Raw genomic sequence first — 17,129 nt, 5'->3', positions numbered from 1 at the left:
GGTGGTGGAGGGGAAGGAGAACAGGGGCAGGCTGCAGCTCATAGAGCACTGGTCCTTGCATCTGTCCACTGGCTAGATCATAGCTAGTAGTAGGACCACCTACAAATCCTGCTGTGGAAGGATGAGTTTGGTTCACAGCTGGAGTGGTCAGAGTCTACTCCCTCCTCCAGGCTGTGTACACCTCTGCCCTAGCACCAACATAGGAAAAGCACTTTTCCAACAGTGGCAGTAGCTGGTGATAACGCTTCAGCTCTGCCCTGGCCTCACCAGCTGCCGCATTTCTAAGCAAAGAGACCATGCTCTACCTTTGTAAGCGCTTTATTGGTTCACTCGAGAATGGATTCTCCTCTTATATCAAATCACTTAGAAGAAAATGTATTCACTATAGTTAATGTGTGTGTTTGGAATATTGGCATCTCCACTCATTGTGAAGTGCTATCACCGTTGTCGTCTTTTTCCTTCATTACAAACACTGAATTTTAAGAGGACCAGAAAAGCAGCAGCCTCTTTATAAATGCATCAGCCATTTACTTGAATGCAGGAGACCTAGAGAGCACTTCATCTCCTACTCTGGGCTCCTGAAGATCAGCTACATGAGGGGTAACCTGCAGGTTAGCTGTTGACTTGCCCTCACAGTAAGGAAATACATTTTATTGCCATCATGCTGAAGTTAGATGCTCTCCAGCCCTGAGGGGGAAGATTAGCAACCACGTTCACCACAGCTGGGGAAGGGATCTCACCTCTTAAGAGGGGCCTGGCTCTCCCACCAACAAGTAACCTCAACGGAGGGCAGCTACCCTTCCCAACTTAATGTCACTCATCCTGGCCCAACTGCCTAAGCCCCTAGCAAAGAGGTAGGCTTTGGGTGGCTAGCCCCTCCAGGGGGCTTTCTAGAGGATAGGGGGATACAGGAAGTAAGGGGGAAGGGGAGACTTACTCTGCTGTTACTTATCTTGAGATGCTTTCCATGAAAGTTTGGCATACATTTGTTTACCGTGGCCAGAATTCAAACAACTAGTAACTTCAGAACTTTCCCCAGTTTGTCAGTGACAGAGAACAAGAATGCACTGTTTGTCAGTCCTAAAGTAATGAGGGAGGTTTCTCTTTCCACTTGGAGAATGCAGATTGATTAACCCAGTTCCAGGAAGGGAAGCCTGCAGCATCATCATCTTACTGTCTCTCTATGAAGCAGAATAACATTCACAGCAGCTCTTCATATTGGGCAGTTGATGCTGCAGCACCACTGCTGTCATGATTGTGTTCCATAGGTCTCACTGGGTCCCTTTAGAAAGGACAGAGGGTAGACCATCATTACACTTACCGAGAGGGCAAAATGGGCAGACCCTAGTTTATGGTAGTGCACTAGCAGCTCACTCCTGGAGACCAGAATTGGAATCCTGCCTTGATCTAGTCAGCCAAAAAAGGAACCTTCCCACAAGAAATCTGCTCCCTGTGTGCATTAGATAATTAATTTGTGGCTTTTCACAGGTGAGTTCAGCTCACGCATAAGCATTTCCAACCAAATTTCAGCTGCAGGGCAAAAATCCTGCCCTCAGCAGCTTGGGTGAAATCCTGTTGAAGACAAGGAAGCAGCAGAGGGCAGACACTCTATTCTCCAAGAGATACTAGGAACAGCCCAGCCTCACATCTAGATCCCAGAATTGTTTATGGTGCTGGCAGTTAGGAAGCTAATGTCAGTTACAAACAGACACTTTGACCTGTGAATTCAGATCAATAGGAATAACTTTTTTTTAAAGTCACTTTTCAGAGCAGGATCACACTTAGGTCACCAGTGGAAAGGTTTGGGGAAGATGAGCATTAGTCTTTATCCCAACATCTTCGGCTCACAAGAGGCAGGTGCTGGGGTTACAGGTCAGGACTGAAATACAGTAAGAGCAGGTTGAAATTTCTCCCATCCCTGCATCAGGAACAAGATCATGTTTCATAGAGGACAGACACTGGTTCCTAGGGTCTTGGGTTCCACCAAGAAATAAAATTGGCCCCTTGGAGAAGTCCTGTCCTTCTCTACCCGCTCATCTATGAAACTCTGCATTTGGGATCTGGATAGAGCTAACTTAGTGGTCATCTGGCTGCAGATAATCATTTCCATGTATCCATGGACAAGCCACAACGTCGGGGGGGGGGGGGGGGGAGAAGAGGGGGGGGTGAACTTGGCTGCAACTATGACTAACCACACACAGCCATGCTACTTACCAGTTCATAATCTTCTACGTATTTGTATTTCTTCTCTCTGTAGTAATATCTCTTCTTCATGAAGTACAGAACCACGATGTCACACAAGACTGTTGCCTAGTTGAGATCAAAGATCTTGTAACTGTTCTTACTTTAAGGCAAACAGATATTAGTTTAAAAATCTGTCTCAATAAAGACAATGTAACTTACCACTCCAAACAGTGCTAGCCCAGAGCCAATGTTAATCATTGTAGGAATTATATCAAATTTTCCTGCCTAACAGAGACACAGAGTGACAGTTATAAGCATTTTTGCAGACTCTGAAAACATTTAGAAGTGAATAAAGCAGCCATGAGACTGCTCAAGAAACAAAGAGCTACCTTTCCAAACACCATGATATCAAAACGGATGCCGTAAGCCTTAATTAGTGTCCGCGAGTCAGTGCCATTTGTGTCCTTGTAGTATTTTGCAAACCTGAAGAACAAGTGTTTTAGAGACTTTAAAAAGATTAGGAGTTACTTTCTGTTCCACCCTGATCCCACTGTTGCCATTATTTTACTCATACTGGCCAATGAACGGATGAGCTTGTATTATTACAATTACACATGCCATGCAATATCCATCAAGGAGAAGTTGAGAGCCTTAGACAGAAGTAGTTAGTGGCTGGATTAGAAGAGCTGGGTTTGGAAGAGTTCTGAAGCACAGGAGGGGAGGAGTGGAAGAGGGGAAATCCACGTGAGTGCTCTTTATAACCAACCTTGGATACCTCTTGGTGCAGTCTGAGCATTTCAGATGAGTAATTTAGTTTCCAACAGGACAAAGTGCGAGTGAAAATATCAAGAGGGTTTTAGTTTACAGATTTATAGCAGAGCCACCCAAAGGATCCACCAAGCTATATACAGTCTGATGTGGGAGGTACAGAGGATTTTTGCAGGTATGTGATTTGCTAAAGGGAACAGATAGTACTTCAGACTTGAATGAGACTTGCTTAGTGACAGTACTTGGAGCTACAAGGTTGCATCCACAGAAGTCATTTTCTTAGCTCAAGCAACACTACTTGCATGCAGACATTGAATAGGGGAGAAAGAGGGAGATCAGACTTACTGTGCCATGTGATTTGCTGCTTCAAGTGGGAAGAGAAGAAAGGACGGAAGAGAAGAGGAATGACTGCTATTTGGCTACACGTTTTTTCCATCATAAGCACACACAATGGGAAGTGTCAATGGCCAAGTCTAGAAGCAGTTTACTCTCTGCATAGTTGGACCAGCCTGTTCTAATCAAACAGGCTAGTGTAACAGGTCTTGACAGCATTTGGAGTTTGCTAGACATAGAGGCCTGCAGGCTTTTCAGGATAAGTGTGAACAACTTATCAGCTTTCCACAGCAAAGCAGCCTCCCGTGACAGACTTTGGATGAAACACTGTCTTCTGTTTACATGAGAATCTCTACATAAAGAGTCTTAGCCTTCGGGCTGTCACATCATAGTCTTCAGGCAGTCGACCTTCTGCCAGAATTTAAGATTCACAAATTTTCAAGTTCTAGCAGATATGCCCGCTACGTTAGCTGGAGTGTTTTGTAACCTTAGTGACACAGTGGACACAACTTGAGCCAGCACACATTACGGTTGGTGCTGTAACCACGGTAGACAACCAGACATTGCTCTTGCCGGTGGTTTAAGCTGGCCCTCCAGCCAGGTCTAGGGCTGTGATCTCCCTGATATAGCTGTACTGCTAAACATCCCTGGTGTAGACGCAGCTACACTGGCAAAATGGAGGAAGAAGCAGCTGAAGCAAGCCAGTTTGTCTCATCATGAGCTCTCTCAGTTGCAGCCACACTAGGAGCGCTTTGCCAGCAGAGTGGTAGAACTATATTGGTTAAGTGCTTCTAGTAGTTGTCATCTTGTAACCAGAGTGAAACACTATCCTCTAGCTATACCTACATAGTGCAATGGACTATGTTCTCCCTGCACCCAAACTCTAAACAATAGGGGACGCCAGAGTTCATTGCCCCACGTGCAGATCCTCTGGGCACTCTAACCTCCTATGAAACATGATGGGAGGGCTGCCCAGATTTTCATAGGCTGCACCGCTACAGACATGATTCAGTGCATGTTAAGCTGAGGCTCTGACCCAGCCACTTAAGTCACCGTATCTCCACTGACCTCAGCATTGCTACAATGAGTTATAGCAGCTGAGGATCTGGTCCACGGTAAGGGGGACACTTCGGTGGTCATAAGACAAATTGGGTTTTGGTAGCTAGATCGTGACATGAACTGGGGCAGAAAGAGCATCACAACCTGGTTCTCAAGAACCCCTGTAGTTGTACTAATAATGTGGAGTGAGCCATAATGACACCGCAGACTCCGCTACTCAACCGTGTACCTGAAATTATATCCAGGTGAGACCGTGTGGTCAGAATCCTTGTTGTCAAGGCGACGGAAGGTGTATTTTGGCACACAGTAAGAAGCTGGTTTGTCAAGGTCACAGTTCCAATTGATCTGCACCCCCATTACTCCACCCTGCACAGCAAACAAACAAACAAAAAGGCGCACACAGAGCAAATGCATCAGAGGGGGTAGCTTAAAATTGCTGGCCAACCTGTCAAAGGGATTTCTTCACGTTGACCTGGACACGCTAGTTTAGAGAAGAGCATATCTGGTTTCAAGGTACACATCAAGATTTGCTTTTCATCCCACTGCAGATACCCCACTAGACTTAAGCTCACACATTTACCAGTGTGAAACTTGTAATTCGGGGTGATGTGCATGGCATGTCCCCCAACTTCCTACCCATACAACAAACTGTTACTTTCCAGCCTATTAAAAAAAAATCAGCAAGAGAAACCAGGATCCAGTTTATTAAAACAAACCAACCAAAAACTATTGACACATGGTGTCTTTCACTGAAAACGCAAGACTTTAGAACGGTCTCAGGCACACAAACCCTTTCCACTGTAAGTGGTGCACAGTCCCAGATGCCAGCTGAATTGTTTACCAGCTTTACTTCAGCTATGCTGAATGAGCCCTTTTCATAATACTGCAGAAGCGTTTTCACGAGTGCCACGCAAGACAAACAGAAGGGAAGTTAAATATTTACAAAGTAAAGTTAAAATATTCCCTATGGCCCTGGAAAAAAAAAAGCCTTCTGACTAGCAGTCGTTTTGCTACTTGTTAGATGGCTGCCAACACGAGCAAGTATTACGTTCTGAGGCAGTTGAAGAGGCTGCGTAACAATGGCTCCAGTTCCTTTGTTACGTCCTTTCATTGAACAAACACGAAAGGGCAGGTCTACACTTCAAACACTGTAGCACTTTCTCCTGTCGGCGTAGTTAATCCACCTCTGTGAGAGGTGGTAGCTATTTCAGGGGGAGAAGCCCTGCCGTCGACAGAGCGCTGTCGCCCTTGGGGGTCAGGTCGCTCAGGGGGGTGGATAACTGAGTGACATGCCCATGTAAGTTTATAGTGTGGATCTGGCCTAAGTGAGGACAGAATTTCCACATACCTCAACAGCCATCTCTTGAAAATTCTGTCCTGCAGCTTCAACTATTCGATGGACTCGGAAGATTGGGCAGAAGGGATCCGTTTTAGGGTCGTAAATGCAGGTCTTGAGGTAAGCGGTACTGATAGAGGGCAGAATATTTCGCCTGAAGTGGCACGAAAGAAGAGACGAGACGTGTTACAGCAGCCCTGTGCTCCTGCACATCCTCCTCCATCCCAGCCCGCAGCTCACCGAGCTTCTCAACACCCTGTTCAGCAGAGAAGTACTAGCCCCTGTGATCACACTAGCACCTCTACGGGATACTTACCTGGTGAAGTTGAACTTGGGATACCAGATATTGTTCTTCACCAAAATGGTGAAGTTCTCAGCATCCTTTAGGAAAGCCGGCCTATGAAACAATTGGAAGATTAAAAACATTCACCTTTGCAATGTCCATACACAGCATCTCAGAGCACTTTGTGAAGCCAGTTATCCAACACCCTTGTAAGGCAGGTAAGTTACACTGGTGGGTAAATTGAGATAGAGGAGTGAAGGCACTTGCCCAAAGCTCCTATAGCAGTGTGCACGTTATAAAGCTAGACAGAGGGAGTGGGAGTGAAATAAGGGATCATAGGCATCACGAGTTTGACTCCTGGTTTACTTTTCTAGCAGCACTGGATTAGACTCCTTAGTCTACATAGGGCAATGTATTAGTATTAGATTTATGTTGTGGTAGAAGAGTGCACTGGAGTTCCTGTAATCTAAAACTGAGAAGTGGCCAGTACACAACTAAGGCTACGTTCACACTTATGAGCTAGGAGCGTGACTCCCCACTCGAGTGGACGTACTGTGCTAGCTCTCATTGACTAGTATGCTCAAACGGTACAGTAGCCGCAGTACCATGTGCTAGCAGCCCCCAAATAGGTACCTACGAGGTACCAGCGGGTTTGTACTCAGGGCAGCTAGAATGGTCCCACTGCTTCCCAAGCTACGCTATTCTCTTTAGCGCACTACCGCCGATGCCAGCCGGGACTCACATCTCTGACTTGTATTGCCACCCGGCTGGAAATTAGCGTCAGCCATTGCTTTCCATGTTACTCATCCACCTTGAGGAAGCAGCCCACTGTGTCAGCAGGTGACACCAGCTGCCATGCAGTTCTGAGATGCCGCAAGGCTTATCTGACAGTTCTTTTCAGTAGGCAGTGACTGCTCTCAGCTCTCCCCCATTCCTGCTTACTGCCATTGCTACAAGTGCACCAAAGCCTCCTTTGGCCATGGTTTTCAAACTTCCATGATTGGACCACACAGTAAGAGCCACTGGCCAGAGACCACCCCTCCGGTTCACGACCGCATGGGCCGCCAGCCCGCCCATCAGTGGTAAATGGGATGTGACAACAGACAGCACTCACTTAGGTAAATGTGTGTCATTCTCCACGGGACACCAAGCATAGATCTCACAGGTTTTGACAGAGGTGGAGTATTCACTACACTTCCCAGTCTGGACTCCTGGAAGGACATGGGAACAGAGTTAATACCTGGGCATCGAGAGCAGTATGGCAACATTCACACAGGCTCTGACACACAACCCTCATCACCCTGTAAGGCGCTAACAGGCTGGATAGGTTATCCCCACATCACGGGGAAAGTTCAACAACAGAACCCCCTGGTAACTATACTAGTTAGGGATAGCACCAGTGTAAACCTGCCTGTTAGGGAAGGGCTAACGCCCACCGCAGCGGGGTTATCATTAGCAGTGGGTGGCCTCTAAAGAGTCAGCAGGAAAACTGGCTTCTTTGCTGCTTGGTGAGAATCTGGTAACAGCTTGTTCCTATGGTATGTCTAACCTGGAAACCTCAATACTGCCCTTGAGAAACTCTGCCAAAATCGTGAGAGGGCCAACCCAAAACCACCAGCCATGTCTCCATCCCAGCCCATAATGGGAAGAGTCTGATTAATTATGGTGTCATTTTAGAATATCAGTCTGATACACTGAAATTGAAGGGCTAGAAGAAAATTCCAGGGTATTTTAGTGTTTACATGGGACATGAAGCGTTACAACTTCCTGTCATTTAAACAGATCTTGTTAACCTGGTAAGTGGATGCCGACTTCTGAAAGGAAAGGCTGTGCATAAGGAAATCTAACTTGACCAGGGGGGAATGACTAGCACAGTAGAGGTTTACAGCTGCCAATAAACTTCACTTTATGGAGTTCAGATCAGTAACGTTTCTATTTTCATGTGGTACTAGAACATTTATCCCTTTGTGCTCCCTTTTGTGAGGCCTCTTGTCTAAAGTTGTATTACACTTTGCTTACAGAATAAAAGCCAAGGTAATCGGACGAAACACTGCTTCCCCTCCTGTACTAGTGAAAACACAACCTCTTAGGTGTCCCAATACAGTGTACATTGGTTTCATACCATTGCTGTGAGTGCCTATGTATCCTGCAGTACAGTCCTTACTGGAATTACACACAGTTGTCTTATCTGGAAGCTAGAGGGGAAGAATTGTTACTGTAAGTCACAAAGATGACTTGCCACCCTCCCCTGTTCCCTCCCTGCCACAAGATGGGAGTTATTCCTCCCAGTTAAGGATTATACTCTTCCAGAGATAAAGTATAAAGGAGACTGCCAGATACCGTACCTACCTCAGGACAATAGCCTTGTGTCTGATTCAGTGTGATTATCAGGTTTGTCATGATGAATAACGTATTCTCCCCCTGAATAGGCAAGACAATCAATGAGATTTATGGGTTAGTTCTAAGCAGCGATGCTCTGGAAAGCAAGAGCCTCACTTGATCTGCATTAACAGGTTCTCAGGTGGTGCTGTAGAAAGCTAGTGTTTGGAGAGAGCACACGCACTGCTATTGTAATAGGGTGTCACAGGCAACACTTGAAGAATCCTCATTCCTTAGGACAGAACAGTCCTGAAGGAGTATAACCCTTTCTACTGTGCTCTGTCCAGAGGTTCACTGAATCCACACTATGAAAGTTAAGGACCCCTCCATAGCGCTCCAATGGTGCAGCTCTAGTGGGGTGGCACTGGCACAGACAAGGCTCCCGGCAGTTGAAGCAACAGCTCAAGTCAGGTGTAATGAAACAAGGAGATGACATGTCATCCTTGATCAGTGGTTCTCAACCCGTGGCCCATGGGCTGCTTGCAGCCCAATCAGCACACAGTTGCAGCTCATGTGACATCCGCAGGGTCATACAGGTAGTGTGTATGTGTGTGTATAATATATATATATTTTTTATTTGGATGCGGCCCACATAACACATAGAAAGCTGCATAAGCGGCCAGCAATGGTAAACAGATTGAGAACCACTGCCCTAGATATTCGTTTAGCACCAGGTTGAACACCTCGAGGGACGTTAACATTAGTATGTAGATCTGTGGCCAGAGGCAGCTACTGCTAGAACATGCTGGAGTTTTCATATGAGCGTGCAAAGAGGACCACTGGCCACTGCCAAGGACCACTCAGTCCTGCAAGCTGATCCACACAGGCACAATGCTCCTGAATGGAGCACCATTGATTTCAATAGGTCCAGTGCAGACAGAAAGCTCCCCACTGCATGGATTAGCTGGCATGATTAGAGCTTGCGTTTTTAATCTCTTAATGTGGAGCCTGTTCCAGCCTTAGTGCTTTTGTACTTTTCCACCTGCAGGCACTGATCTCCCACCTGCATTTCTTTAGGGCACAAGCCCAACGGGCTCAGATGCTTTTCCTTGTTCATGCACCAGCAAACTAGTCTTAATTACTTAATTGGCAAGTTCCCACTCAGAAGGCTCTGGCACATCTCCACCAGGTTTGCTGTGGACAGAGTCATTCAAAGGCTGGCAGGCTGTAGGTGTCCAGGGAGGGTTGAAGGCCAAGTACCGCCCACTCAGAACAGACAAGTATCAAAATGGCAGCAGGCTCTCCTCTGTCAATCAGTAACTTCCAACAGTTCCTGTTTAGTTCCGGATCAGGTTATTTGAGAACTGTTAGGACCGTTGCGCCTGAGAGAATACAGTGTTTAACTTTGGTCTATTGGCTTTTAAACAAACAAAGCAATACAGAAGTAGGAGAGAATACCTGGGTCATTACTGCAGCTTTATCCAGAGGCTGCGGTATTCCTCTCCCCACCCCCATACAAAAACAGACACACCAGTGCTGAGCACTCTTAAACCCTGATGAAGTCAGTGGGAATTGCGGATGTTTAGTGCCTCTGGAAACCAGGCTAATAGCCAAAGGCCTTTTTCAGACCAGTAGTTTTGCTGCAGACACAGAGAACGGGCATTCCAGAGTTGAACCCCTGTCTGCAAGAGACGTCTGTTTGTTGGCAAAGCCCTATCAAACTGTGCCAGAAATCCCATACCTGAGGTGGAATAACATAATCAGCCACATCCCAGATCCGGAGTCCCAACTCCGAAGTGTTTGTCATGGTTATTCCCTTCACCTTGGTGGTAACAGAACTGACCACAGAGTCGGTTTCCTGGTAGCCCTTTTCCCACACAAAGACCCAGCTGCAAAAGAAGGAAAGTTCATCATGGCTTCTGCACTGAGACACCTTTCGAGATCCCAGCAGTGTGACTGGGAGCCCGGAGGCCTGGGTTCTATTTCTAGTTCCTTAGGTGACTTTGGGAGAGTCAAGATGTGACTCATTTCCCTCCCACCCCCATCTGTAAAATGGGGCTAATAGGGACCCATTTCGCCTGGGAGGACAGCCTTAACTAATGCTTCTCAAACACCTGAAAGATGCTGTAATCCCCCCAGTCACCTGCTTTGTGGGGTATTATATAACTATTGGATCCCTTCAGCGGTGGGTTTGCACTGGAAGTTTTCACAGGTAAGTTTTAGGGCTAGGATCTGAAATGAGAAGGGTGATCTGGCAGACGCCAGGCATTATTTGAGGTGGAAATGACAGATACACTCACAACATCAAATGAGAATCAGCTGCAAAGGCTGAAGCAGAGAAGAGCAGACACTTGTGGGCTTTTGTATCTAGACAAGTCGCATCCCCCATTCAGCTCTTATTCACACTGGTATAGTGACATCAGTGGAGTTACTCTTGCTTTACAACAGTAAGGGTGGGAGCAGAATCAGGCTGACAATACATATGGGTCCCATGTGCTTTTGTTATCGGACAGGATCATCTATTTTAGGAGAGCCCCAGTGAGCAGCTTGCATTTACCTTTTATTGCTCCGCCATCTACAGATGTCACTACCTGGTTTGACCAGTCCACTAGCTCCATTCAGGCAATGTAGGGGCCTGTTCTCCCTGTATTGGACCTTGCTGTGTTTCCAACCATGAAAAGTGGGTATAAAACGGGACTGCTACCAACTGAGAGTTCGCCACCCACTTATACAAGTGGTAAATCACTCACACATGCATAGATGCTCTCTCACAGGGTACATGAATGCATGAGGCAGTGGAAAAGTCAGGCCCATATATTTTCCTTAAGGGAGGCCATTTAAAGTAATACTGACCAGGGTGGATTTGATTTAAATCATGATTTAAATCACTAGTCAGGAAGACTCGATTTAATCATGGATTTCTACATAAAAGTGCATTCTGGAATATGTTGCTCAAACAGTTTCAATTTTGTTTCTATTGCCTGTCCCTCCCTTCTCACATTTATTTCCAGACTTCTTCTCCTTGTCTAGATCTATTCTGCCCCAACAATCTTCTATTCACTGAACTTTTAGAAACTTTGCACTGTTAGAGAGAGGTAAGGGATTGACTCTGTGTACACAAATTTGCAGAGGGACAATAGGGTTGAGGTCTGTTATTTCTCCCCTCTATATATTATTTATTTATTTAAAAACATTTTTGCTGTTAACAAGCATGTTATCTCCGGATACACAAATCCACAGTTTGAGAATGGCAAAACTAAGCATCTCTGATGGTATCTTCTAGACTGAGCACTGAGTCCAAGTGGGCAGACAGAAAGATTAACCTAAATAATCTATACAGAAGCCTGTGGAACCCCATAAGACTGGATCCCTAATCCATGAACTATTGGAACTCATATACAAGACTTTTCTTAAACATTACATGAATATATCGTCTCATACTATAGAATTAGAATTTATAATCCCTATTCCATGATGAGATATCTTTGAGCTATAATGTATCTTAAAACTATCTTTAAACAGTTTTTTTCCCCTCAAAAAGCATTTTATCAAAAAATCCAATTTTTTGTTTGTTTGTTTGTTTAAATTGATTTTTATCCATCCTGATACCTTGATGTACTAAGGTAATGTCCGTAACAGGAAATTTTCTCTCTCTTGCAGTTTGAGAACTTTAAGGTTGCCAATGTTTGTCATTAGCCTTGGGATATTTGGAGTTTCTTAAAACCCCAGTTCCCAGACTCGTGTGATTACCTGAGAATCTCAAAATTTTAGAGAAAAGTCTAGCCCTCATGATTACAGAGAAAAAGCTTGAAACCATGAACTCTAAGAACTAAAAAAAAAAACAGAAAGCAAATGAAGAGCCCACATTGTTGTTTTAAAAACTTCATTATTTCTAAACCAATCTCATGATCTGTGGGAGTTCCCCCGTGATTTTTGAGCGCTGGAGGTTGGCAGTACTGTTACTGACTAGTATGAAGATTAGTTTGGGGACAGGAAATGTCTCAAACATGTGAGAGGAGGAAGTTACAAGCCACACTGAAGACAAACACACGAGATCATCCTGGTCAGTGATCTCCTGGTCCAGCCTCTAGTGCCAATTCCCAAGACTCTCATACTGTAAAAGGCAGACTGCTATCCCTCAGCCCGATATGCTTCTGTCCTGCACAACAGTTTAGCCCACGAGTCAGGTATTGAAAATTCAAGCCCCTGAGAGCAGCTTGGGGCATTCCATTCACAACACTTCGGAAATCCCACAATTCAGAACAGCCACAAGGCCATTCTCTCTAGAGAGTTTCTGCTCTGTCACTTGGAAGCCATCTTATGGGGCTGAGCTACTTATTTAGGGAAATCCAGTTTAAGATCCTTTCAAAAGGCCTGATGACTTCCCTGGATGTCTGAGCCTTGACCGCTAAGGACAGCCCCATTAAAGGGAGCTGGCACTAGAAGTGACACTATCCATGAAGAGGAACTACCTTATCTCAGAAGACAAAAACACCAGCAATAGCCAAACAAGCTTAGGTTCCAATTGAACTCCGAGTACAGTCAAGGGGAGTCTTTCCATTTGCTTTAATGGGACTGGATCAGGCCCTTAAGTTAATTGCTTTAGGGTCTCCATTCTATTTTTGGAGATTTGTTCAGCTGAAAAAGGAACTAGATAGGCTGAGGTTTCTTTCCACTTTACATTGAGTGGGCAGATGGGAAAGGACTTCGGGGAGGATGGTTGTGGAGAAAGTCACTGAGCTGTGGTAAACAAAGAGCTGACAACAAGCCAAAAATCTCAGAGTAGAAAAGCACAGTGAGAAACCAGATAGGAAGAAATGACCAAGTTTTTGTAAGAAAAAGCAGAGATGACAGCACCAGCGTTTTTCCTGGTGCATGGAAACGGGCTGGTCTCCTCTCACCCAGTCCAGCGCATATCAGGAGTAACTCCAGCACAGTCAATGGCATTACACACACATAAGACTGGGGAGAGAGGAGAATCAGGCTGCCAGCAGAAGAATCCAACCAAGTCACAAATTAATGCCACTTTACCATTCCTCTGTTATGCAGTCAAGTCACCCAGAGACCTTTTGGTGCCCCATGGAAGTTAAGGCAATACTGTTAAAAAGACATTCCAATTACATATCTTATTTCTCCCCTTTCAGGGCTTGTGACATCCGCATTAAGTTAAATTTCTCGCTTATCATCTGATGTCCATCTTTCTGTTTGTGATATCAGCTATTTCAACAGCAGTCAAGTGACACGACCAAAATTCACAACAGATGACAGAGAGAAATGCAGATTCTATGATAGAACAGCCAGTTAACAGAGTAGCAGCCGTGTTAGCCTGTATCCGCAAAAAGAACAGGAGTACTTGTGGCACCTTAGAGACTAACAAATTTATTAGAGCATAAGCTTTCGTGGACTACAGCCCACTTCTCACTTCTATGATATGCATCCGAAGAAGTGGGCTGTAGTCCACGAAAGCTTATGCTCTAATAAATTTGTTAGTCTCTAAGGTGCCACAAGTACTCCTGTTCTTTTTGCAGCCAGTTAAGAAGACACTGATGTTTCCATAAGGTGTATGCAGTGTTGTTGTAGCCATATCGGTCCCAGGATATTAGAGGGACAAAGTGGGTGAGGCAATATCTTTTATTGGACCAACTTCTGCTGGTCAGAGACAAGCTTTCGAGCTTACACAGAGCTCTTCTTCAGGGCTGGGAAAGATTCTCAGAGTGTCACAACTAAATAAGGTGTCAGCAGTTCAATACAAGACCCTGAATTTTTCAATCTATTAGCATAACAGATATTAGATATGTAAGAACTATTACATTTAGTCTAATTATCTCCATCCAGTAGCAAAAGGCTCTGTGGCATATTTAAATGCTTTATCTAGCCCACTTTTAAGTAAAGGGGATTCCATCACTGTCCATGTGAGACTCACTATTCTTAGTAATTCCTGATATTCACCTTAAGTTTCCTAGCTTGATTTCATTCCATTACACCCAAAAAAAACCCAAACCCTTGGTCTCTAAATAATTCTTTTTCTGTTCCTAGTATTTACTCCCTTGAACTTTTTCTAGGGAATAAAAACCACAACAGCTATGTCCCTCATTTATTGGGACTTACAACTGCCCCAAAAAGATAGTCACTGAAGTCTGAACTCCATGTTTTAATATATTTCAGACCCTGCTGAGTACTCAAGTCAAGATACTTTCTTAGCCATTTTCCCGAGGATTGATGACCTGGCAACTAGCTACTCTGACAACTCTGTAAACATTAAGTTCCAGGATCTGCATGAGCTTATAAGATCACTTGGTCAAAGGCCCAACCCATCAGGTGAGCTTTACAATGGGGAACTTCAGGGCACCAACTCTGTTGTGACAGACAAGCAGAGCAAGGATAAGTTCTCTAGGCAAGAGCTCTCCACTGCAGACATACCTGCCTGCTACAGGAAACTAAAGAGACCAAGACCTCGCCTTCTGGCTAAATCCCTACATTTGCCTTAGAATCCCAGAGTTTAGTTGGTTTGATTTAGAGTCAGTTACAACACAGGGATCCGGAGCCATCTGTGCCACAACCTACCTGCCAGGCATATTTCCCTTATCTTGTGGGCAGGGTCACTTTCCTTGTTGCTGCGCATCCTGGCACCCGAAGTATTGAGTCCAAATATTTTGGAGGCACCGCTGGGGTGCTCCCCTGCTATTACACCACCACCCAGAGACCCTGATCAGGAGCAGTACAAGCAGAGGCCAAGCTCGCTCCCTGCTCCAGGCAACTCCCAGTGCAAAGGGGTGGAAGACACGAACGTAGAAACGTAATTACACAACTCTGTATCAACTTCACCTGTCCCATGCGCCCACTACCGCTAGCCAGTGCTTGATCCCTGGCCAGGGGACCCGGAACACTGCGCACCACCCCCCTCCTGCTAAGTCAGCAGCCCCCCATCAGGCGGGGGGCGGGAAATCTCTTTCCCGGAATCCCCTTTGCAAAACACAGCTGGGATGGAGGGGAGGGGGCTGTTTTCCCAACGGCGTCATCACAAATGAAAGTGAAAGTCCTTGCAAAGGGGGGGGGGCGCGGATCGCACCGGGGGGTGGGATACTCCTCGTGCCAGCCCTGGGGCAGGGGCTCTGCAGGGCGGACCCGCCGGCTTCCCCCAGCCCCGCTCACCCGATCACGTAGGCCAGGATGGCCAGCTGCACCGCCCGGTTCACCAGCCCCACTTTGCGGCTCTTGATCAGCACGATGCGGGGGGTGTCGTACTCGAAGAGGAAGCCGCGGAGCGCCCCGCAGCACGCCCCGGAGGCCATGAGTCCGGCTGGGGGCTGCCTGCAGCCCGCACCTCCCTCGGCCGCGGGTCCAGGCTCGGGAACTCCCTCCCCCGGCTCTTGGCTCCACAGCTGTCCGGCCCCGGATTGACAGGGAGCGGGCACCCCCTATTGGCGCAACTCCGCCACGGGCCAGCCCCCGGCGGGCGTTTCTGGGCCACCTAGTCCCGCCCGGCTCCCCTGGGGCAGGATCCCATCCTGCTGTGCTGGTTGTGCCTTAATCCGGGGGGGGGGGGAGTGGTTTTACAGGGTTTAGAGTTTGGGTCAGTGGCTCTCAGCCCCTCCCAGATACAAACTGTCCCAGCACCGCTGTTCACAGCCCTTTAAATGAAGGCGGGGGAGCGATATGGATTGCCGAGCAATCTCATGTTCAACAATCATGAGATTTAAAAAAAAATAATAAAAGTTGGGTCCTCTTGATTTGCCGCCTGGCTTCTGAGCCTTTAGGGGGCACTACGTGTTTTCAAGCTTTTCGCTACAACCACAAGGGCTAGACATGAAAGCCGATCTCGCCATGCAATCTGGGATTCCAGCAGCTGGGGAGTTTAGATAAACACTGAATACGGTGAGACTGACGTCAGAATGACGAAAGTTGGCAACACTGATTTAACACAGACAACTTTAATCCCAAGCATTTGAGTTAAGTAGCTGTATTAACAAACAAAAACAGAGTTCTCATCCGTCTCAACAAAAATCATTTCCTTTTCAATTGAATTGGGTTTCACTTGTGCGATGACTTTGATATCATCGTCCCGTCAGCCATAGAGCCTACCCTGCACAATATGGTGGATACGACCTTAATTTCTAATTATTATTATTATTATTATTATTATTAAACCCAAATATCTCATCAGGACTAGCCCTCCCCTTGTGCTAGGCAGATGGTGGGAGTACTACCAGTGTTTTAAATCTCATCAGGACTAGCCCTCCCCTTGTGCTAGGCAGATGGTGGGAGTACTACCAGTGTTTTAGTGCAGGTAATTTTTCTGAGGAATTTGTATCATGTTATGGCCACCTCCTACCCCAAGAAAAGACTCAACTAGAAGCCCCCAGGGTGTTTAGCAACCACAAGCATGAAAACAGATGCAAAAGGGAAGCTTGCAATGAAGGCAAAGGGGACCCCACTGCACACTAGGGTCAGATGACCAGGGCAGTATCAAAGGTTTAAGAGTAAGTGGGGGAGGAGGTGACTGTAGAAAATCAGGCCAGAAGATTAATGGAGTGGTGTCTTCAGTTTTCAGCTGCTGCTGATGGAATTTTAAACAGCCAAGACGTAACGGCCTCTGGTATACTCACACACCCCAACGCCCGCCCCGCCCCACCCCCCACTGGGTCAGATTCACCCTACAGCTACCCTATGCCAGCACACTGAAGTCAGAGGGTTGCTGGGAGCAGAATCTGGCCCAGTAGTTACATGTATCTAGCAAGGCCCCAATTCCGCTCCCATTTACAGTGAGGGCAGAGCTGGGCCCTAGATGTCTTAGGCTCACCATTTATCTCTTCCCTTAGATCAAATCCTTTACTGTATTTTTTCTCT

General features: G+C 46.2%; 1 protein-coding gene across 2 annotated transcripts; it reads right to left on the bottom strand.

The window, feature by feature from the left end:
• Positions 1-302: 302 nt before the first annotated feature.
• LOC128824701 (P2X purinoceptor 4-like) lies at positions 303-15,732 on the bottom strand. Of its 2 annotated transcripts, none has more exons than XM_054006511.1 (12): positions 15,435-15,732; positions 10,024-10,171; positions 8,313-8,384; positions 8,086-8,158; positions 7,078-7,174; positions 5,997-6,077; positions 5,693-5,834; positions 4,574-4,710; positions 2,574-2,667; positions 2,404-2,469; positions 2,215-2,310; positions 303-1,879 (listed from the first exon to the last, which is right to left on the bottom strand). In XM_054006511.1, exons 1-12 carry the CDS (start codon positions 15,572-15,574, stop codon positions 1,874-1,876), a joined length of 1,152 nt encoding a protein of 383 aa, XP_053862486.1. In that variant the 5' UTR covers positions 15,575-15,732; the 3' UTR covers positions 303-1,873. The 2 variants fall into 2 exon arrangements, with proteins under 2 accessions (XP_053862486.1, XP_053862485.1); XM_054006510.1 differs by having other exon boundaries at positions 303-1,282; positions 15,435-15,729.
• Positions 15,733-17,129: the final 1,397 nt, after the last annotated feature.

This window comes from Malaclemys terrapin, chromosome 16 (assembly GCF_027887155.1).
Source record: "Malaclemys terrapin pileata isolate rMalTer1 chromosome 16, rMalTer1.hap1, whole genome shotgun sequence".
NCBI lineage: Eukaryota > Metazoa > Chordata > Testudines > Emydidae > Malaclemys > Malaclemys terrapin.
The sequence above is the reverse complement of the archived record's forward strand: the minus strand, read 5'-3'. Positions and strand labels throughout refer to the sequence as shown.

Bases quoted from the DNA above. Each gene is read 5' to 3' on its own strand.
- LOC128824701 (XM_054006510.1), bottom strand. From the start codon at position 15,574: ATGGCCTCCGGGGCGTGCTGCGGGGCGCTCCGCGGCTTCCTCTTCGAG. The intron at 8,159-8,312 runs GTAGGTACGGTA...CTTCCCCTCTAG, and splicing joins CACAAGGCTATTGTCCTGAG to CTTCCAGATAAGACAACTGT. The intron at 7,175-8,085 runs GTATGAAACCAA...ATGTCCTTCCAG, and splicing joins CATAGGCACTCACAGCAATG to GAGTCCAGACTGGGAAGTGT.